The following is a 24,746-nucleotide window of genomic DNA, read 5'->3' on the forward strand; positions in this document are numbered from 1 at the left end:
TATCCGTTTCTTTTATTGCTAGTGGGTTGGGACTAAGTCCCTTGTACTGCGGTCACTTCTGGCCTATTGTACGAGCCCCAGATGATAGGTGAGGGTGATTGTGGACAAATTGGTGGCATGAAGATTGGCAGGGGAAACCGAAGTACTCGGAGAAAACCTGTCCCAGCGCCACTTTGTCCACCACAAATCCCACTTGACCAGACCCGGGATCGAACCCGGGCAGCCGCGGTGGGAAGCCAGCGACTAACAGCTTGAGCTATGGCGCGGCCTCAAAACATCCGTATCTGGAGTGGGGGCCCAGGACCAGGTCAACAACTGAAGTATCAAAACGGCACTGTGACAGAAATATCTTTCGTAAAATCATAGAGATATAGGATGGCACATAACAGCGATTCAATTGGCGAATCTTCCGAACATGAGGCAGACGCGTCGCTTAGAGTGTTCGGGCAATATGAATATTGACAAGTTTATTGGCTCGATCTACATGAAGCCGTTCACACTACCCAAGCTGCTTCACTATATTCATGTCGCGAGTGCCAGATGGGTTGGGTGGACTTGAGCGTCAGCAAATCATTCATCCGTGAACCCTCACATGTGTGACTGCAGCATCGTGACACTGGGAGCTTCATGGCTGGAATATCCCAGTGTACACAAGGTAAAGTCATCCCTGTGCCTTGCCACTAAAAGGTAAAAGTAAAGCTATCCCTTTAGAAGGCCGTGAAGGCCCATAGTGTTGTGAGACGTTGAGGGTCCCACACTATCTAGACAATCGGCTCAAAGATGGCGGTAAGGTTGTCAGCCTTACGCTCCAGCCGCGCTATACTCCCCAGGAAAATTATTTAATTAATTCCTGGTACTCATTTCTTTAAGAGGCTTTGTAAACCCCAGGGCCTAGTGCGGCTGGAAGGATTAGGTCAACTGAAAAAAATCCAATGACCTCATCGGGACTTGAACCCGCGACCTTCCAGCTTGTAGCATAGCTCCTCAACCAAATACGCTACCGCGTGCTCCCCGTGCCTTACCACTAAACGTAAAGAAATATACTGGGCGTGAAGGCAAACCTCCATGCATTCGAGACTTAAGTTTAGTTGACAGGATAGAATATTAAGTATACCTGTAGCCGCAGAGTACAAGAATGTAGACAAAGAATGTGATGTTCCTACATTCAGATTGTAGTTTTCTATGTTGTGACACCGTTAGTCTTGGTGGATACCGAATTCCCCGAGGAACATGAAGCCTACGTCTCAGGGTTGATCAAAGTTACGTTACGACAGGCGGTCGGTCGGCCGGTCAATTACTAAGTCAGTCCAACTCTTCGGCTAGGAGTCTGCAACCACGGCAAGTCACTGTAGGACTAACGGTTCTGAGCCCGGGGTAGAGGTAGAAATGCCGTTGCCTTTGTTTCCAGAGCTTTGGGAGTATGTCTCTCAGTACGGAATAAACAGTATTGTTAGGGTAACGTGTTCATATTGGGCGTTCTTAACAAGCACTGCAAAACTATTGTCGCGTATCGGGCGTATATCGCGACAAATAACTTCACGCCGTATTTTATATAGCGAATTTTATTTCACATTCGCACTTACAATCACCCAAATTACAGATTTACGATTACTGCTATCTGCAGTATCACAAATAGTACACTCCAAATGCCAGAATACAACTGACTTGTTGCTGGCTAACTCGGCGGTAGCTCCAGGACTGACTGACTCTAGCTGTGAATAGCCTTCGCTGCTCCTTATGTAGCCTCGATCGGACAATACGGAAAACGGCCACATAATAGGCACCCTTGTTGCCTGGCGCTGTGTTGCTAGTAACGCTAGCGGAAGTAACCGCTGTTACTACCGTAACAATCCTGTTGCGTCACCGTTACGTTACCGTGCGGAGGAGGGGGAGGGGAGCGCTGACTCACCCGCCGCGTCACTGCCGGTGGGGGGGGGTTCTCCTTTGCGCAACATGTCACACTATTATAAAATTTATACAAAAGTATGTAGTATACACAACAATATTGTGTATTTAAAACAAAGTAGACACTATTGTATCATTTGTTAAAGTAGATACTAGTGTCTACTTTGTTTTAAATACAGAATATTGTTGTGTAGACTGCATATTTGTGTATACATTTTATGTACATTGTTTATAACATACAACAGGATGCATACAATTAAGATATTTTTCCATTCACATTGCTGCGTTCCTATTTTACTAACAGAAATTTTCGCCCTAAACTTTGCAGCCAGCATATAATGGTATCACAGCAAGCTTGTCTTAAAGTTCGGGCATTAATCATACAAGAGTGCCGCCTCATCTGTTAAGACCTGATCAGTCTCAACGTCTCTCTCCTTCAGGTGAAGTTCCAATCGCCTACTTTCTTTCACTGAATATTGAGTGTTCGATACAGAACGGACTGCATAGAAAACACTGCCCTCAACAGTTGTTGTTGCGTGTGTATTCCTTGTTGTGCGAACGTGTTCACAAAGCCGTTGCCTAGCAACAAGGGGGGATACACAGACAAGGAGAACTCAAAAGCCTTTTTCATCTCTTCAAGAAAGAAAAGTGTGCTAGAAGTATGCTTTTAAATTAAATTCTGTCGGGTAGACGGTGATAAAAATCAGCCAGCAAAGGTTTGCTAGATTTTATCAACATTGCATTCTGTCATGGACCAATACTACTTCCACAATTTCTAAGTTATTTATATCAACTCAAGTATTACATACCTTTCGTAAAATTTTTCCTACAATATTTGCAGCATATCTCTTAAAGAGAAGGAAACGGTTAACGCATATTTTATGGGACAGATGTTTGTGTGGCGGGGAGAACAAAAGCAATTCGCGGGCCGCATTCGGCCCGGGTGCTGCCAATTGAACAACCCTGCTGTACGATATGCTATCACACAGACAGTCGGCCTTCTTAACTGCTGATATGTTTCCATAAGTACGTAGGTTCTGATTACTAGCATTTCCGTTTCCACGGGAAAACATTATAATCGTCTGATGGTTCAATGCTAACCTTGACCTGTTTTCCTGCACGCCCACTGAACCTCGATGTATGTACTTATCAATTATCTTGCTGCTCATTTCTATGAGTCTAACTCATAGACACACATAACATTCCATGTTACACTTTTCCGCTCATAGTTCAGAACCTTTGAGAACTTTTTCACCCGAAGACACAGAACTTCCACCGACAATCAACGCGCATGTGAAACATACTTAGAAGGTTCTACTGACTGCACTTGTATCTTCTACATGTATAATTAGAATGATCAAGTCAAGGAGGATGAGGTGGGCAGGGCAAGTAGCACGAATGGGGAGACGATGAATGCATATAGGATATTGGTGGAAAAGCCAGATGGAAAGAGACCACTGGTAAGACCAAGGCGTAGGTGGGTGGACAATATTAAAATGGATCTTAGAGGTATAGAATGGGATGGTATGGATTGGACTGATCTGGCTCCGGGTAGGGACAAGTGGAGGGCTCTTGTGAACACGGTAATGAACCTTCTGGTTCCATAAAATGCTGGGAAATTCTTGAGTAGCTGCAGAATCGGCGGCTCCTCAAGAAGGGCTCAGGCCCATGATTAAGTAAGTAATACACTCTATGCCATACCGTGCTGATGTAAAGCAAGGATACAAAGAAAATCGAAGGAAACCCGTAGAGGAGCATGCACAGAAAATGGACAGTAATGCTAATTCCTTAAATCTGATTTTACTGTACTTGAGAACATAAAGCACTGCTATTCATGAAGTCTTCTTTCAAATTAGATAGGCGCTCACAATGAAGCTGAACTCTTGATGAAGCCAAGGTTACTTTACCTGGAGACGAGGAAAAAAAGACCATCGAGTAATAGTGTCTGTACATAAGATACAATCACTCCACCCAGAATACAGGAAGTACATTTTGATCGCGTGATTATATTAAAACGGATCTTACAGAAAAAAGTGTGTGAGATTGGATTCATTTGCATCGGGACAGGGTAGAATACCTCGTTCTTGTGATCATGATAAAGTGCCTTCGGGTTCTATGGAAACTAGGAAACTTCTGGATTAGCTGAGCGACTATTAGCTTCTCAAGAAGACATCGTTCCATACAGTTACATGTCTGGGTCTATGTATATCGGTTTAATTCATCTAACTCAGGAAAGAGTCCAGTGGAGGACTCTTGGAAAGAACGTAATCAAATTCTGAGTCCACGAAAACTGGGATTTTTCTAGTTTATCTGAGTGACTATGAGATCCTAAAGCCTGTACAACATTGTGTTGGAAAATGTTTCAAATGGAAAACAGTACAGAATACAACTAGAAAACCTGACTGCATAGTCGAGATTTTGAGGTTGTCCTGTGATGTTGAAAATTTATGGTTGTAGATGGCTTGATGCTTCGGAGGAAACTGCTCCATTCATCTTCATGGTAGAAGACTTCTATCCCGTCAAACTGCAAGGTATCTTAACTCAGAAAATCGCAATCTTAGTCAAATATTCCTTCCAGTTATTTACGCCGTTTTCTTATAGAAAGAGTTATGAATGACGAAATTATCTATAATAAGACTCATAAATATTGAGCAGAAATCTGTACGGAAATATTGGCCTGCTTTCCCATAAGAGAAAAGAGGCCAATTCAGAATTTCGGTTACCTATTCGGATATGTGCCCGATTTTACAGCAGAAACAATACTGGACTTCAGTACTTCTGAAATGACGTTCAATAGCAGGACACGTTTCACATATGTGGAATCTCAAGCTGTACAAGCCAAATTTAAACTAACAAGCATATTTATAAGACATTACAGAACTGTCGAACATTAACAGAATAGCCTACAGATAATAAATAATGTACATAAATATAATAAATTGGGCACGCGGTAGCGTAGTTGATTGAGGCACAAGCCGGAATGTCGCGGGTTCGGTACCCGAAGAGGTTATTGGATTCTTCAATTGATCTAAACCTTCATGGCCCTGGGGTCGACTCAGCTTCTAACAGAAATGAGTACCATGAATCTTCTTGGGGGTTAAAGGGCGGCAGGCGCCAAGGCTGAAAACCTCACCGCCATCTGTGTGCCGATTGTCTAGAAAATGTGGGAGCCTCGACGTCTCACAGCCCTAATTCCACAGAGTACTGCCCTTCTTGAGAAACCAATAGTCGCTTGGATAGTCCAGAGATCCACTGTTTCTTATACTACATGGAAACCGAAGTTTCATAGTCATGTTCACAAGAGCCCATTACGAGCCCGTTACGGAATGTTAAATATTAATTATTGACACAAACCATTGTATTTTATTAGCATGTCTTTAGAATTAGGTTCTAGGGGTGTGCTTGATCTGATATGGACTTAAATTAATTACTTACTTACTCATGGAGCTGAGCCCTTCTTGAGGATCCGCCAGTTCTGCAGCTACTCAAGAATTTTCTATCATTTTATGGAACCCGAAGGTTCATTAACGTGTTCACATGAGCCCTCCACTGGTCCCTATCCTGAGCCAGATCAATCCAATCCATACCATCCCATCCTATCTCTCTAAGATGCATTTTAATATTATCCACCCACCTACGCCTTGGTCTTACCAGAGGACTCTTTCCTTCTGGCTTAAATTATCTTCAGAAAATATTTGTTTCAATTTAATTTATTTCATAAATGGAAGGACTAAGCAACTAATTAAGTATAAATAATCAGTCTGCCCTCTCGCAATATTTCAAACGTGAACCAGAAAGAATAAAAAGTCCAGGCTAAAAACTGACATTAACCACAAGACCCTCAACAAATTGCGAGAGCGGTAACACGACATCTGTTTCTTAGTTTCGACATTAACACATTTCTTCACATGTATTATAAGCTGAATGCCAGCTGTATCGATACACATTTGATCTGTTACTATATTTCAAACTGTACTGCTATACCATTCAAGTAGCTAAAACGTTTTCAGCGCCTTGAGTAAAGTGGATTGGACCACCTTAGCTCTGATAGCACGCAACGATGTTATCCTTTGTCACTTAAAGCTGAAAGAATATCACTGGAAGGTGATGGCAGCAGCTGATGCATGTGGTCACAAGGGGAGGGGCTGCTATGAATGCCCCAATTATTATACAGTCTGGCGTGGCTTGTACTACTATGGGCAAGCACCCCATGTAGAACAAGATACGCCGCAGGGCAGTCACTGAACGACAAATGCATCCTCCCTGGTCACTTACTGCAGCTTTAGACAGATTTCGTAAGAAAGAATACACTTCAATAAATATACGTTTAGTATAATGTTAGACCATTACTCATGGTTGAGCACCACGCCGTGGGGATGTCTCCAGGACTTGGCGATAAATATTACTCCTTTCCAGACCTCGGTACTAGACATGAGAGCACATGTCTTTATCCTCCGGCTGATTTCCCTTTTCTCCGGAAAAGAAACACCTACCAAGACTCTGTAATTGTAACAGAGTCTGGTCACATTTCGAACCACTTCTTCTGGACTCTTAGGCGGTGCATAGGTCTGATCTGGACCAGAAATGGTGAACCGATTCACTAACTAGGAAACGATAACTTGAGCTTACGTCACCCTCATTTTACACACTCTCGCTTTTCTTGTTCCTCGGAAGATCAACGATTATAATTATTATACTTCCAAGAAGTATAGTCCTTCTTGAGAAGCTAACAGTTGCTAAACTAGTCAAGAAATTCCCCTTCTTGTTGGATCCTGAAGGTTCGTTACCTGTGGGCAAGAACAATGGTCTGAGGTTCTCTCCAACATTCCCCAAAATGCTTTTTCTCTTTTCCACTAAGTTCTACTTAATCCCCATCAACCCTTAAGCTTAAAGGGCTGCACTTATCGACTGCCCGCTACTTCCTATTCTATAAAAAAAAGGTAAAGCTACCCCTATAACATGCCGTGGAGGCCCATAGTGTTGTGAGACGTCGAAGCTCCCACATTTTCTAGACAGTCGGTTCACAGATGGCGGTGAGGTTGTCAGCCTTACGCGCCGGCCGCCATTTACCAATCAGGAAGATTCCTGGTACTCATTTCTGTTAGTGGCTGAGTCGACCCCAGGGCCATAGAGAGGGTGGAAGGATTAGATGAATTGAAAAAATCCAATAACCACATCAGGAATCGAACCCAAGACGTTCCGGCTTATAACATAATGCCTCAACCAACTACGCTACCGCGTGCCCCTTCCTATTTTATAGAGTTATATATTTCATTTTGAATTTTAAATCGAAAGAATCACCGTGCCGAGGAAACGAAGTCGAAATCGAAGTTGCATTTTTCCTCAGTTTCATTTAGGCTAAGATGAGGAAAAATAAGGAGTTTGAAGTTAAACAAAGATTAAGAAATATTTACGTTTACTACAGGACTAATAATACAAGTGTGCTTAAGATAATGGACTTACAAGTAAATATCGGGCTAACTTATAGGCGTAAGTTCAGATTGTGGTTTTCTCGGTTGTAACACCGTATAGTCTTGTACATGGATATCAATATTATGGAGAAACTTAACTGGCTCCAGCCTCAGCCTCCATCTTAGACCTTGAAGATGGAGGCCTAAGTCCCTCTTAAACGTCAGCGTCTACATGCAAGACTACACGGTGTCACAGCGCAGAAAACTACAGTTTGAATACTCACAGCAGTGAAAACCTCAAATCTTTTAGGATTACGTGATTCTGCAGACTAACAAATACTCGTGTACCTACAGTTGTTAATACTTGACCACGTAGCACGTTTAAGAGTTCCCATATTCGCAATTAGAATATCAATTTAAGCATACAATCACTTCGCTTCCTGCTGTTGCGTCATTACTATGCAAAGCAACATTCCGAAGTATGCAGTACTTGGTTACTGTGCTAGACACAGTTTAAAGGACAGTTAAAGCCAGAATGACTGCAATAAATCCTGGTAAAAAGCCTTTCCTTTCGTCAACGTCCCTTGCCAATTGTAGTGTCCTGTATATTTAGAGTGTATATAAAAATAGCAGTTCCTATGGGAACATAGTTCGATTCAGGAGAAGGTAATTCTATAATTCTAAAGAATATAAAGGTTTCTTCACTACGTCAGCCCCCTGTCTGTCAAACTACATGTAGTTCCATCCGAGAGGAAAAATAATCTTCAAAATAAAGCCATTTGACTAGCGAAGGATGTTAATACAAGGGAATTTAAGTTTATGTAATTCTCTGTTTAGTATAATTACAGGTTCTAGACTCTCCGCGAGTAGCCGTAACTGTGAGAGTGGGTGAAACATAACACTGAAGATAATTTGACATTGTTAACTCGAGTGTCCGAAACAACAAAATCGACGAGTATACATATTATCACTTAATTTACCTTTAAATATTTCAGTAACTTATAATTTAATGTTGTCACCACAATTATTAAAGATATGTAATTATTACAATTAATGAAATTATTATGGTTACTTAATTCTATATTGGAAAGGAACATGGGGAGTACCTACAATTAGGGCAATGAATGTACTTCTGCATTATCGTAAACCTGTACACTAGCTTAACTGCTACAGTGGTTCTTCAAGAGCAAGAAATCCATCCCAAGAACGGAGCCGAAAATTCCACACACAATCAACGTTAAGATATTTCTTTTTCTTCCTTGACGGATTAGGCTCACTTAACCTGAGCTCATTTCGAATTAATTCTGAAATTGTGAATCTTGTAGCGAGTCAGTAGGATTCGTTGAGGATCAGTCTTACGCAAAACGGATTAAAATACTTTCGAATTTTGCCATAATATGGTCAGAGGAAGAATTCGTTAATAAATTGGAGAAAGCCAGACACCGAGGAAATTTAATTTACTTTAATAAAATACTCTGCCTACTTGAATATACATGACTTCTAGAGGCCTATGAAGACGAACATACTATAAATTTTATATTTATTAATACCAGAACTAATAATACTGCGCCGGTCACGGTAGCCGAGCGGTCTAAGGCATGTATTGTCGTGGGTTCGAATCCCACACAAGGTATGGATGTTTGGTATGTGTATTCTGTATTCGTGTTGTCCTGTGTTTAGGTAGATGCCTTGCGACGAACTGATCACTCGTCCAAGGAGTCCTACCGTCTCTAAAACCATCATGAAACTGAAAATCAAAGACCAGGGCCCAAGGGGGCTGTAGAGTTAATAAAAAAAAAATACTGCACCCCGAGGTATAACCACTTGTAAATTTTGAGCAGATATTCAGAATGGTATTTATTAATATCATCAGCAGCATAATCGTCAAACGTATCCCCCATTTCCCTGAAAAAAAAAAGGCTCCTCAATATTTCTATTCGGGTGCGAAATCTCTATCGCTAGACAAGCAGCTTGTCTAAAAGAAGTAGCAAAGAAAGAGTAAAATCCTTGTCCAAGCTTCGCTCCTTGAAGATCTGTTACTTCATATGAGTATCAGGAAATGCTGTATATAACAGTTACAAATGCTGCGGTGGCTCACAAGCCGATAATGTGCGATTAGGATTATCAAAGGCGTAATTAACTGAGGGCAAAGTGCAGTACAAAACTGAAGGAAATAAGAAAACGATAATCGCAAAGGACGGCGAATAATTCTGTATACTAATTAGTAGGCCTAATGAAAATATACGGAATCTCTGAGAAGGTATCAAAAGACTGCCACATGTAAGGTGTGGTGTGCGTGACTTATAGATCGGTTTTAGACTGGATGATTGGATTTATTGACACCTTATATACACCAATCGGGACTACAGGCAGTACAACGCTATCGCTGATCTATACACTTTACAGTTCACCATTACACTCACCCACTAGGGTTCTCAGTCTTCACTAGTCGTATTCTGACAACGGATTCCTAACACTCTCGCAGTAACTTCAAATCTCATTCTTTTCACACCTTAGTTCCTTCCTTGCCACTTCTTTTCAATCACCTTCGACTGTCATCTCTCTCACTTATCTTCTAAAAGCTCAGCTCTCGACTAACTACTCATGTGGAACTCGACTCAGCTCTCCTGACAACAGCCAACTATCTCAGTTCTATTCCTCTGCTCCAAAGCTCACATCCTGGCAGGCTGGCGTCTCGTAACTCAACTCAAACGTCTGAGTCTGAGTCACGTTGCAACTGACGGTCAGTCGGTCTGTCTGTCTTGGTGTCGAGCCCCAGCTGGGGCTCATGACCAGATATTTCTTTTTAATGAAAGTTACTGTCTTGTCCATGTGTAGCGCCCTCTCTGACGAGAGGTCGGGTCTGTCATTTGTCAGTCAGTCTGTAATACTAATTCCACTGTCTGTATTTACACATATTTATAAAACTTATTTCTTATTTAAATGTACATATATACACGGCCTCCGTCAGTCCAGGCTAGGTACAGCAGATTATGCCCTTTTTATATATATATAAATATCCTAGTATTATTAGCTACCACGGCAGTCTAGTCACTTGAACGGTCGTATGCCTGACCGCCGCCAAGTTTAAGCCTCTTCAACTCAAACGATATTCTTTGTCCTTTACATAACCCCTCCGCACGAACCACACAGAAAACACAGCCTCATTATTGTTGAGAAGGCGTGTTTACAGCGCTGTTGCATAGCAACTGAAGTTCTTCGATTGTTGATTGCGTATTCGTTGCAACGGGAATATGTTTACTGAGCACTTGCCTAGCAACAGACGTCTCCTCTGATTTCAATATTTCGGCTTTCGGACGTCATGTCACAATATATTTTATGAATTTACTAAGCAATCGGTGAAATCGTATACTCTTCTCGATGCAAATGGGTGTTTAATTTAATGATACAGTTCTGTATTTCAGCATCCCGTGCAATTGTTCAAATTAGCGTCCATTGTTTATCTTCCGTCAAAATTGAATGAATGAATGAATGAATGAATGAATGAATGTATAAGGGGTGGGCCTTCTTGGCCCTTGCACCGCGACCACAGTGATCTATTGTGCCTGCTTCCGTCAAAATTGCAACACTTTTACATTCTACACTTCAACACTACATGTTTCGGCCTCAAACGGCCATCTTCAGGGTGCTTTTATGTTACACATATTTTACTAAAACTGTGTTAAAAACTGTTACACTGTTTTAATTCGTGTTNTTAAAGTGTTGCAATTTTGACGGAAGATAAATAATAGACGTTAACGATATAGCTTAATTCTTAATTTATTACAGAATTCAACTGACTATTCACCATTTGCTCCACAATCTTTACAAGGCGAGGACGTCCTCGTATTATGCTGGGTACACAGAAGAGTAATGGAAACTCCATCTTGGGTCTCTACGATTGGAGGAAAATCAAAAAGAATTTACATTCATATAAATATCCAGTTAGCAGACACACCACGTAACGACAACAAATTACTAAAATGTTATATTTCACTTTCATTACGTTGAAGGAAGAGTGATGACGCCTGTTTCGTATTATTTTTATCATTATTATTATGATGTTAATGCTTTAGTGTACTTAAAAGTCCACATTTTATATAAAGGAGATTTCGACCTTGATGTACTGTTCCTTATTCAAGTTTACCTTGGCTCTAAATTCTGTCTTTCCATTTTGGGAGCTGTTGGTCTTCGAGACAATATTTTGTGTTTAGCCTGACTCTAGCTGTGCCTTCCTTTTCCTCTACTTATGCTTATTTCATACTTGGCCTCTAGGCTGTTAAATTAGCATGTAAATAAATATAGAATTAAACTGATCTACAATATCTCACAAGAGAAATAGGATATACACATATATTTTTGGTCTAAAAACCTGAATAAAAGAGAGCATTTATGAGAACCACACGTCTAATAGCAGGATACTATTAAAATGGACCTTAAATAAGCGGTAGGATTTTCAGATTCCGGAAAAGGTGAGGGATTTTCTGAGCGACTGTTAGCTTCTTAAGAATGAGTTCGTCCCAATGAGTTTGTTATTAATTTAGAAACAGCGACACAAGCAACAACAAGAAAGACATGAATGGTGATCAGCATGCAGTGAGTAAATAATGTAAGGCTGATTATCAGCGGCGTTAATTTTACACCAATCAATCAATTCATCACCTTCGCACTTTGATACACATATCAACCAGATTTATTTTAACTTCCGGCAGATGATGAAGTCACAAACCAAATGTATTTTTATACGTTCACAGGAAAGGAACTGACGCATGCGCAGAACAAAGTTAACCGAGTCTAAGCAAGTTATACTCTTGCATTATGGGTTTCTAAAACGACTACCAGTTTTAGCCACATTTTTTTCTTTCCCAACAAGACAAGTTTACAGAAGTTGTTATAATTAACTACGATAATTAATTTCAAACCCTCGCCTACCTGTTATTAGAACAGGTTCCAATAAATCATTTGTAATTTTTATTATTCATTCATATGCTATTTTATTACATTACGTTATAAGAAAAAGATTACATTGGGATATATTTTTAATTGACTGGTTCATCTACATGTTACATTTCCAAAAGTGTCCGAAATAATTAACTGTTGATATCAGTTGATATCTGTTGAGACGCCAGAATTAACTCTCGGTTTTATGTAGTCCTGAGTTACTTCGTATAATTTGTATTAATTGAAATCACTTTCTTCTTTATACTTTTCTGTTTATTGTCACCTAATAAACAGTAATAAACGTTTGGCCACACCCAACTCATTCATTTGCAACAGCAAAGACCCGTTATTTCTACAGCTAATAACCTCAACTTACGTTTTAACTAACTAGCTGTGTTTGACTCAACCAGCTAGCTGTCTTTATATAACAGCTGGCTATCTGTACTGGATAATGAGACGATGATGTCCCAAGAGGAGGGTACATGGTGACCATTCAACGGGCAGTGTGGGGGGGAAGGAAGTATCAATAAATCATGGAAACCCCTCTTTCATATGGGACACCCTACCTCAACATCCTATACCTTCGAAATCTTCATATACTGCCGCAATGTTGCCTACGCATATACGCAGTGTGTCCAGGTTCTGTTAGGGCTGTGTTCATTAAAAATACAATACGTCAATTATTTTCAAAATATGTCTCTTTATATTCAAAATAGTATCCTTCTGAATCAATACATAGCTGGAATCGAGTGAGAAGTTTTCGAAAACAGTCACTGTACTACTTTTGTGGAATCGCATTTAAAACTGTGGTACATTCCCTTTGGATGTCCTGGATGGTGTCGTGACGGTCTCCTATCATTGCCAACTTAACTTTTGGGAACAACCACAAATCTTCTGGAGCCAAATCTGGCGAATGCGGAGGATGATCAAGGACTGTGATCCCTTTTCTGGGCAAAATATCACGCACGATCTTCGATTTGTGGAGTGGGGCATTGTCGTGGAGGAGCGACCAGGAACCTTGCTCTCGATATTCAGGTCGAATTTGAAGAATTCTCGCCCACAAACGATTGAGGACTCCGAGATAATAATCAGAATTCAGTATTTGCCATTCTGGCAGAAATTCCTTGTGAATGATTCCTTTGGAATCGAAGAAAACGGTTAGCAGTGTCTTTACTCAACTCTTTTGCATGCGCACTTTCTTTGGTTTCGGCTTCTTTGGGCTCAACCACGCTGCATTCCGCCGCTTTGCGAGAGGCTCATACTGAAAACACCATGTCTCGTCACTAGTAACAATCGATTTTGTAAATTTTCTAAAACTTTGGGCCGGCCGTAACATGTCTTTGCAGTGTTCCACTCTGGCATGTTTTTCATCGCCTGACAGCGTGTGCGGTAAAAACCGCGCCCAGACCTTCCGTTGCCCAAATCCTCGCTCAAAATTTGATGCACAGTATATTTTGGTATTCCCAAAAGCTCCTCGATCAGTTTTGCAGAAACACATCTGTCTGATGAAAGGACTTCTGTCACTTTCTTCACATTTTCTTCAGTGCGACTTGTTCTCGGCTTTGATGCAACTGGAGCGTCTTTAATGTCCTCCCTGCCGTCACGAAATACAGCATACTATCGATAAATGTTCGAGCGACTCAAACAATTACTACCGTAGACACTTTTCATCAATTAGTATGCTTCTCCGGCTGTTTTGCTAAACTTCAAATAAAATTTGATTTTGGCTCTCTGTTCAACCGCCATTTTCCGACGAGCGTCAGAACAGTACTGTTACATTCAAGGTCAGAACACATGATGCAGCGATGCTTGCGCTTTGAAATTATATACAGCCACAGCTGAAACTTCAAGAATCTTAACACCACAACTCGCCAACAGATGGCATTGCAGGGCAAAATTTAAAAAAAAATGAGTCCTAACGGATCCTGGACACACCGTGTACATCTGAATTCATTAATATGCCTGAATGGTAAAGGGAAAGTTCTATGCATTCAGAACCTCAGTTACTGTGTTCAGTAAATACAGGCTGGACGACAGAGGAATCGGGATTCGATTTTAGGTAAGAGCAGAGAGCTTTCTACCCTCAACCATGACCAGACCGGTCCCAGCTCCTATGTGAGAGATATCAAGGATTTTTTTTTTCCAATGATATAGTGGCAGAGGCGTGAAGCTGAACAATCATCTTCATGTACTGCCAAGGTTAAAAATGCGTGGAGCTATACCTCCATTCCTCCAACGGCTTAATCGATTTTGTGTTTAATATAATGGACAGCTTGTCCCAGATTCATGTCTCCACAATTTTAATTTAAAGAGAAGATTCCTTGGCAAATTTTCTGTAGTGATCTCCAGAGCCACTCTGGAGACGCACTGGATGATAGCACTGATGGCAGGAACCGAACCCCGGCACTTCAGAGGGCAGGTAAGAAATGTATGGACTTAGATATATCCAGTCAAGATATACAAGAATTGTAGAATACAAATGTAACAAACGTGTGACATGAAGTACCGTAGCTCTTCCGACGTTTCGGAGTACACTGCCTAGATTCAATACAAATAAGAGTCACTATCTAAACTGGGACTACGATAAAGAAGAAAACGTAGTAGGAATTCAACAGTTATTCCCAACACAATTCGGAGTCTCAAAATTAGGATCTATTATACAAGAACACAACCAACAAAGAATTATCGCTCTCTCTCTCAGATTTATGGGTTCGACGTTGTAAATGCATAATCCCTTCACACTATTCTGCTCTAATAAAAACAAACTACTCCGTGGCTTTTATCCACAAGCGTACTATACCGACCGAGCGACCGCCGCTTTTCGGTGAAGTCAGTGCCAACTTTCGCGGATACATGGTGTCGCGTGGTCAGCGCAACTGATCCCCACAGTCGTTATTTCTAGACCGGAGCCGCTATTACCTTGAAACAGCCCCTCAATTATCCTCACGAGGCTGGGTGGACCTCGTTCCAGGCCCACTACTTCTCAGAAAATCAGGTGGCGCCGGGAATCGAACCCGTGACCTCTGGATCTGTAGTCAGGAACTCTGACCACTAGACCACAGACGCGGTCTGCACAACATTCAGCTTAGTTGCAGAACTAGTGTTAATTAGTGTTAATCACGAAAAGAGGTCATTCACATCCTGTAGCGTCTATTTTAACACTGGCAAAGCTATAAATTTGAACAAAACTGTCTGGAAAGATACGGAGCGAATTAAGTTGCTCACGGGAAAGGTTTCAAAACAGAGCTGTGACACTTTACAACTCACGCAACATTTCGCGGTAAGATGTAGGCGCTACGGCTCCATTCGCTCCTATAGAGACCAGCCAAAGGGTGCTTAGGCCACCTGCGGTTGTCTCAACATATCGGAATAAAATCTGCGAATTTTATGACGTCAGTATACATGCAAAGCTGCTTTGTATGGACTGCAGGAAAAAATAAAACGTTAAGTCTAATCAAGATAGCTTATTCAGGGTTTTTCTACCCTTAAGTATTCATTTTATTTCTGTTAAGTGCACGTGGCATCATTTTAAATATCACGCAATGATGTGACAAAGATTCAAACCCAGGACACCATAATTTCCCTGCTATTTTGATGTTCCTTCGATGAAGTGTAAAATCGTTATTAAAATGATGCTTTTTGCTCTACGTTCAAGGGAATAAAGTTACCTGAAACATGAGAGAGAAGCTTCATATTGGTCTAGGGACTGCATTCAGAAACATTTTAATATCAAGCAGCTGGGCTGTGTCCATACATGGGGTGATATACTGTGACTTAATTATACTTTACGACTGCGTAACTTTACCCAGTCATGAAACCTAGAAATGCAACGACTGTTCAGTATGAACGATGCCACTGACATTCAGATAATCGAAATATTTGGAACATCTTCTGGTACAGAAAATATTATGACACGTAGCTCCGTCGCTAGGCAACGACAGCGAAATAAGCAGCTACACAACAGCGCTTGCTTGCTAAATAATTGCCCTGTAAAGAAGGGTCGTTGATAGGTAATGGCCACAAGACACGCATGCAACAGAAGAGCTGCAGAAAGAGGTGTTCTCTATGGTGTAGGGAGTGTGTGCGTGTGTGTGTGTGCGCGCGCGTGTGAGAGAGAGAGAGCGTGAGAGTGTGAGTGTCAGTGAGAGAGCTTGAGTGTGTGAGTGTCTGAGAGAGCGTGTCAGTGAGAGAGAGTGCGAGACTGTGAGTGTGTGTGAGAGAGAGTGTGAGAGTGTGTGTGTATCAGTGAGCGTCTGTGAGGGAGTGAGTGTCAGTGAGAGAGTGTGTGTGTGAAGGCGTGGGTGTCAGTGAGTGAGAGAGAGAGAGTGTGTGTGTGTGTGTCAGTGAGAGAGTGTGTGAAAGTGTAAGCGTGAGTGAGTGTGTGTGTGTGTCAGTGAGAGTGTGTGCGAGAGAGAGAGCGCGTGAGTGTCTGCGAGAGAGAGAGAGAGAGCGCGTGATTGTCAGCGAGAGCTTGTGTGTGTGTGAAATTTAGGCTGCCCAACTGAGATTTCAGAACAAATGAAGACACACGTAGATTTTCTAACTCAGGGACACTAAACAGGACAGGAGTTATATATTTACAATTTAACACAAATAGGGGAAGGGGCGACAGAATGGCAAACATTCAGCTATAATGAATATATAACAAGGAATTCCAATGAAAGATGACCTAAGAATATTTCACAATGTACATGTTAAACGAATACGGCGGACAGAAAGGAAGACCCACAAGGTGGTGAAAAGAAATCATATTGAAGCAATAAGATTTACGGCCGAATACATTCGTATAGTGCTCGATCTGATTCTTGGTCAGGATACCAGGTATTCTTTCTGAAGTTTGTCGTGGTTTTCCTCAGTCCATTCGGGTAAATGCTGGGCTAATGCCTCGATTAACTCGACTGATTCCTTCCAAATCCCTTCCAGTTCATCATTAATACTACCATCCGACGTTATATAGTCCCAATACTGACATAACTCTTAAATAACCAACAAAAACAGCTCGACCAGTGACAGTGTCTATGGTTCCAAGTGCACCTGTATCACTCAGACCTACAATTTCGGGAGTGCCTCATCTTTATGCACACAGAATGTTCGTTATGTTTCACATTATGCCTATAAGTCATTATATTGATATCACAATGCACACAGCTTACTGTGTGGCTTATACTTCATATATACGACGTTTCGTAAATTAGCAATTAAACAGCCATCAGTGTCATTTGACTGACAAGGCACTATAATTCTGATGTAACGAATCAACCGCTCACAAACCCACTGAAGTCCCAATACTAAAGCGCCTATATGAGGGTTTACTTAACTGGCAGTAGGCACTCACTTACTTTAAGTAATTACTCAGATATTCTTAAGGGAGAGAGGACGTCTGAACAGGACAATTTCCAAAAACAAAGGAATGTTACAACTGTACCATGCACAGTATCCGACATTTGCAGGCCCGTATAAAATGTAACGCGATTCGTAAGGTGTTATTACCTTCTGCGAAAATGGATACTCTCTCTAAGTCTATTATACTTAATAATTAAGCTGTATCAAGGAGAGAATACTTACAAGTGAGTCGACTTCGGGGTCAGCTATGTAGTATGGCTTCTCTTGCCGAATCTGAAAAAAAAATAATGAAAGGAGAATTATATACAAAGCTGTTCCACAGAACTAATACGTGTATATGTGTATACGTGAGTGTGAGGGTTATATAAACACACTACATACCGTAGGGTGGTAAGATGACTGATGAACTGGAAAGGATTTGGAAGAAAGCGGCGGTGGCCTAAATAAGGTATTGTAATGTGTATCGCTAGGCAACGGCGCGATAAACATCTCGCGTAAGCACACTCAACAATAGGACGAATGTTTATAGTTAGTTGCTAGGCAAAAGTCAGCGCGCCAATGAACTAGCATGGTAGCTATCACATGACTAGCTTTCTATGGGGTCCGTGCAACGACCTTTGCTATGCAATCATTCGGTAAAGGCGTTTCAACAACAAAGGCTGTGTTTTTGCGTGGTCGGTGCGGAAGCTATATAACGACAGTAACAGTGAGTGACACAGTTATGAGTTCTCGGTAGGAGACTGCCACGCAAAATTCGTCGACTTGTGAAGATTCAGAGTGCCATGTCAGAAGTGGCATTGGGTCTCTTCACTTTTTAGTGTACACGGGGGACGTCTTTCCCTGGGATAGAGCGGCTGGAGCGTGGCGCTGTTCGCTCCTATCTAGTGTTGAACTTTAACTCCACCTCTACAATCAGACCTCCACGGTTCGGTGGTGAGAAAGGTAACTTTCCTTTATCTCATGGAAATATAAACGCTCAATGGGCCATAAAATAAAAAAAAAAAATAGAAAATTTACAATCAGAACAGCTTATATTACTTTGTACGATTCAAATGATTACGAAACTAATGCCATTTATGCTACAGTCCATGTAGCTGCAATATTAGTTCCTCTGAACTGGAGCAATACAGATTAAAATTCTATGCAGCAAACCACAGAAAACACGAGCCAAGTATGATTTGTTCCACCTCACTGTCATTGAAAATTAAATTTCGTGTCTGCTATGAGCAAACGAGGCATCATGTAAGCTGACGTCACACGCAAGGAACGTGAGGCTGTCGATGAAACGCAGGAAAACTCTCTTTTCAGCCAATGATACCGCCAAGACTAACCGAGGAGGATTACTATGTTAAAATATATAATATAAACTTCTGAGGTTCTCATAGCTAGGGCTATGACGAGTTCTGTTTTCTGGTATACAGCTAGAGTATAGTCCGGTGAAAGTCAACTGACGTTTCGGAGGAATGTATCGTCTCCATTATCAGGGTCGAAGAGTCAGCCAAGCAAGACACTAATATAACACAGCAGGCAGAAAAGGGTCACAAAAGTTCCCCAAACCTCGGTTACCTCCCTCCCTAATTTCGCTCCCATATAAAAATCAAATTACACTCACAGAAACTTCACATTAATAATGTTTAATATTTATCTCGCTAAAGAAGGTCAGAAAGAGACGAAGTGGCATGTGAATAACAAGCACTGAGGTCGACTGCCATGCACAACGAATCGGCATATCATATAAAACAAATTATGAATTTATTGTAATAATTAAACGGCCATGTAAGTCTAGAAATCCAGGCCGCGCCATAGCTCAAGCGGTTAGTCGCTGGCTTCCCAACGCGGCGGCCCGGATTCGATCCCGGGTCTGGTCAAGTGGGATTTATGGTGGACAAAGTGGCGCTGGGGCAGGTTTTCTCCGACTACTTCGGTTTCCCCTGCCAATCTTCATTCCACCAATTTATCCACAATCACCCTCACCTATCATCTGTAGCTGGTACAACAGGCCAGAAGTGGCCGCAGTACAAGGGATTTAGTCCCACCCCACTAACAATAAAAAAATTAAAAAAAGTCTAGAAATCAAGAGAGAGCGTACAGGAGAGAAAATGTCTTATACGTTTGTTTGTTCGTTTGTTTTGATTAATATGATTACAACTGTTTTAACATGTCCTTTGATCAGCTGATGTGTTTGCTTTAGGAAATCACTTTGTTTTTAAGAAATAAAACAAAATTAATGTTACATATCATTAGAGCACTGTTTTATACTCATGTCTATCGACCTGGAAAGAATGGATAAATTATGAAATATGTCTGTGATAACAATAAAAATCAATTGCAAGAAAGAAAGCTTAAAGAGATAACACGAAAATTCTTGGCAGTTAGCTGAAAATCTGCAATTCTTCTATCACATCATTAATAAATACATTTTAATTTGATATTTCTGAACGTGTACTTTACATCCTTATCAAACGGGATTCAAAATTGTTTGTCCCTTCTCAGACAAGGGAATTCACTTACCGGAACATAAGACAGAGATTTCGCGTGCACGTTCACACAGTTACCTCGTCACAACCTACAACTTATCACAAAATAAACCGACAGAGTAGTATTCCCTATTCATTTCAAAACAGACGTATAGTAATAAATCGGTTTTTATTTACGTGATAATTCTGTCGCCCACTAAATACCGGTTGTGGCAGGATGGAGAAACAATAGCGGATCCTATTGCTAAACCAAACAAAGTGAAAGACCTGAGCCGTTCTGTTGGACTCGTATCCCACCTCCTTTCCTTCCCTATGGTGCTGCCATCTCTTTGCGACAAGCCATTCCCTTGTCTCTGGCACTCGCTCTCAGAGTTCGCTGGCTGCCACCGGCTCCTTCTTTCCATCCTTCCTGGTGTCATAACTTGCTACGCGCTCACCCCCCTGGCTCTCGCAGAGTTTTTGTTCGACATAAAAGCATGTTATTCCGGTTGCTAAACTGTAAATTGTGTTTTTGATTCTGGTGCTTGTTGAAAATTTCATTTTAGTTGTGTGAATATCGGGCGGTAAGATGTCGCTTCCAATGCATGAGTGGGTTACATGCGAGTTATCTGTATTTATTGTTGGATTAAGACGCCAGCTAGTGTACGTTGAGAGTGGTGGTGCCAGGGGCTATAAAGGCGCTTCTGTAGTTGAGTGTGTTGGCATAGTGTCGCCATTCAGGTAGGTGAGTGGCTACGTTAAATACATATGGATCCATATTGGAATTAAAGATACAATTCAATTAAATAATGCTTGTATTTATCATGCGCCTGATGAAGACCAAAAATAAGGGTCGGAATATGCAGCGTGAAGAACAAATAAAAACAAAATGTTGACGCATTAGTGTCTATTTTGTTGTCCTTTCAGAAATATTGTTATGTAGACTGTCCTTACTGTATATATCATATATTCCATTATAAGTAACTCCATGAGCCAAGCCCTTCTTCAGAAGCCGTCAGTAGAACAACTGCTCAAGAATTTCCCAACATTTCACGGAAATATCATTACTGTGTTCATTGGTGCCTATCCTGAGCCAGATGAATCAAGCCCATACCACCTCTTCCTACTTCACTAATATCTCATTACGTCTAGGTCTTTCCAGTTGTCGCTTTCCTTCAGACCTTCGCACCAAAAAGGATATATTATATTGAGTTAGGAACTGAAGTGGCATGTTGTGTTTGTAACTGGTTGCAGAGAATGTTGATTGAAGGTGTTTTACAACACATCGATGAAGGGAATATGAGGAGGAAAGAGTAAATAAAATACGGATTTAATAAACTGCATAACAAGAAGCTCGCCAGATATTTTAGTGATCAAATCAATGAATATGAAATGGGAGAAACGTTTGAAATTTGATAAAATCACACAGAATGTTAGTTTTGAACACCTGAAGGAAAGAGACAGCTTTGGGGAAGTGAGATTAGTTTGAAGACAAAATTAAAACTGATCAATGCCTTCTTTTGGGATGTGACGCCGTGTAGATATTGTGTAAACCAACGTTTCGGAGGAACGTATCGCCTCCATCTTCTAGGTATAAAAAATCCGCGAGCGAGGATCCAACGTGAGCACCAGATGCAGCCACTTGCTCATTCGCTAGCGGATTCTTTATACCTTGAAGATGGAGGCGATTAGTTACTCCGAAACGTCGGTTTACACAATATCTACACGGCGCCATATCCCAGAAAAAGGCATTCTTCATAGTGACCGCCGTGAAAACCTCAAATCTTACAAGTATAAAAGTCATCTTAAAAGAATAGATTACGGGAGTATAAACTGAATTCATAAGGCACGAGACGGGTACCAATGGGAGACTAAGAAAGTACTGTTGGGTTCGGGGGGGGGGAAAGAATTTCTCAATCTCCTGAAGGCTTCTCAAGAGGGCTTTGGTATATTAACTTATGTTGTATATATGGAAAAGACAATAAGGGAATCGACTTAATCCTTCACAGTGCATGCAAGAAGATAATAATAAGCACGGCATAAAAAAAAACACAATTCTCCGTAGAACTGGTGTTTCATATTCAAATTTTCTATTTGAATTGTAGTGCACTGTGACGGGAATTCAAGCCTCTGCTATGATTAGCAACTAAGGTAAAACGTTTACCGTGTAGTTTCATGAAAGTTAGAGCTCAGGTTAGGCTAACTGTAAAACATATAACAGCGAAGTTTCGGACAGACCTACCGCTGTCTATTTTTAAGTGTTCTCTCAATATTTAAGTCAAGAGTCTAAGAATATAAATTACGTCTCTTGAGTATCCAAACTATTATACTCAAAAAAAGAAACTCCCCGAAATTCTCAGACGTTACTTTGATTCATTTGGAAAGGCAGTCTAACCAAATCAGTGTTTAGACTCTTTCTCATTTCTTACGAGTATAACAGCTGTTTCGCAACGTCCAATAGCAGAATGGCTGTGACGACATAAAGAGCCGGCAGAGGCTGTTACTCCCTAGAGGTAATGGCTAAACCGGCGACATTTTCAGTCAGTGTAGCCAACTTAAGTTCTTAGGTAATTCCCACTGGAAAAAACACAACACAATTCGGAGAAATTTAGATCCACTAATAACGTGCAAGCCTAAACAATATTTCAAATTAATATACCACCACTTACTTCCTCATCCTTTTGAATGCAATGTAAACAACCATCCCTAAATTTAAACACTCTGTTACCCTAGCTCTCTCACTCACTCACTCATGGAGCTGAGCCCTTCTTGAGAAGCCGCTAATTGTGTAGCATTTTATGGAACCAGAAGGTTCATTACCGTGTTCGCAAGAGCCCTCCATTGGTCCCTATCCTGAGCCAGATGAATCCAATCCATACCATCCCATCCCTCTAAGATATCGATTTTCTTTAGCCTAGGTCGTTTATCCAGAGGATCCGTCCAGGTCACAGGCTTTCTGAACATTTTCGTAACAAGCTTACTTTTTAAGGCGAGGAGTTGTTAGCCCCACGCCTAACCCTAAAGCTGGAGGACCACCTCCTGTCGGCTGTCCGAGACAACTTATTCAATATATTCGCAGCTTCCCTTCATACCTGGAGGCCGTCTCCTCCATCCGCAACCTGAGGAAGCGCCAAGCCGTGGTGACAAGGGACACACCTAACATGGACCCTACTTATCTTCATTCTTGTTGCTCCCACCTGGAGCATGGGACATCCGTGAAACGCTTCTTTTCACTTCAATTTTTTTTAATCTTAGACAGTCGGTAGGGCTCCTGGGATGAGTGATCAGCCCATCGCAAGGCCGCTACCTACCCACACAGACAGAACAAACGCAAACATCCATATCTTGAGTGGGTTTCAAACCCACGATCCCAGTGTTCGAGCGAGCAAAGAAATTTCATTACTAATACCGCGCGGCGGTTGTGATCGGCCTTCCTCCCACCATAAGACACTATGTACCCTGAGCTATTGACAGTGCCGTTAAATAGAACATAATCAAATAAGCTAACACAATAGAAAACTAGGAGGAGGTAAAGTGGTTATCAGATTATTTAACGAAGCTCTTCCAACTACACAAGTTATATGACATTTACTGAGATGGTGGTAGGTAATAAATGGTGACTAAGAATTATGAATGTACTCGTGTACTATTTCAACATGCTATGCCTATATTCAACTGAGGAGAGTGACTGAAACTGGAAAACCTGGAGCCGGGCCTATGGCCCAAGTTTCAGACCGGTTATGATCTGAATACAACTTTGAAGCGACACCGTTACACCAGCCTGTGCAGTAACAGAAGAATTTTATCACCATTATTAACATAACATTATTTATAAGCTCATGTGATCACATTGCTGTCTGTGTGTGCGTATGTTTGTGTGTCGGTGTCTGTCTGTGTATCCTCCCTAAATCCTTTCGAATGTCTGAACCAGTCTTTATGAAACATGATACTGATACTCGGGCCCCATCTCAACGGCGTAATTCATAAATCCCTCCCTTCAGTATTACCAACATGAAAGCCTCTCAAAATTTCCGAGGCAAACCCTTAATACTGCTTGAACGCCTGTACCAGTCTCTATGAAATGTGGTGTGTATTTCGTCATACATGAAGTCATCTTAATGGCTTGCTGTATAAATCCCTGCGATCAGCAATATCAACATTACAGCCTCTTGAACTGTTTTAATTCACTGTGCAGATTGACTGAAGTTTCATCTACTTTCATCGAATATTCAGATTGTAGAGCTAGGAACGTAGGAGATTAGTTCTTCCCAGAACTTCTTGTATTCATTCATGATAATTATGTATTTGGCCTCTGATTGTTGAGTTCAGCACGTAAATGAATACTGAACAGAATTATTATTATTATAAAAAGTAAAAAGTAAAGGTATCCCTGTAGCAGGCCGTGAAGGCCCATAGGGTTGTGAGACGTTGGGGGTCCCACATTATCTAGACAATCGGCTCAAAGATCTCGGTAAGGCTGTCAGTCTTACGCGCCGGCCGCGCTTTACTCCCCAGGAAAATTATTTATTTAATTCCTGGTACGCATTTCTGTTAGAGGCTGAGTAAACCCCAGGGCCTAGTGCGGCTGGAAAGATTAGGTCAACTGAAAAAATCCAATGACCTCATCAGGACTGGAACCCGCGACTTTTAATACATAGCTACGTCAAATAAGGAAAGAGTTGCTTTAGCT

General features: G+C 41.2%; 1 protein-coding gene across 10 annotated transcripts in view; it reads right to left on the reverse strand.

Annotated features, from left to right (window-relative positions):
* LOC111863322 (homeobox protein homothorax) overlaps positions 1 to 24,746 on the reverse strand; it is a 1,160,896-nt gene that overhangs the window by 722,254 nt on the left and 413,896 nt on the right. For all 10 annotated transcript variants that reach the window (XM_023849545.2, XM_033751014.1, XM_023849541.2 and 7 more), the window contains one exon: positions 17,823 to 17,873. In XM_023849545.2, the coding sequence (XP_023705313.1) occupies positions 17,823 to 17,873 (51 nt within the window). The remainder of the gene's footprint in view (positions 1 to 17,822; positions 17,874 to 24,746) is intronic.

The sequence above is a fragment of the Cryptotermes secundus genome, unplaced genomic scaffold (assembly GCF_002891405.2).
Source record: "Cryptotermes secundus unplaced genomic scaffold, Csec_1.0 scaffold159, whole genome shotgun sequence".
Classification (NCBI taxonomy): Eukaryota; Metazoa; Arthropoda; class Insecta; order Blattodea; family Kalotermitidae; genus Cryptotermes; species Cryptotermes secundus.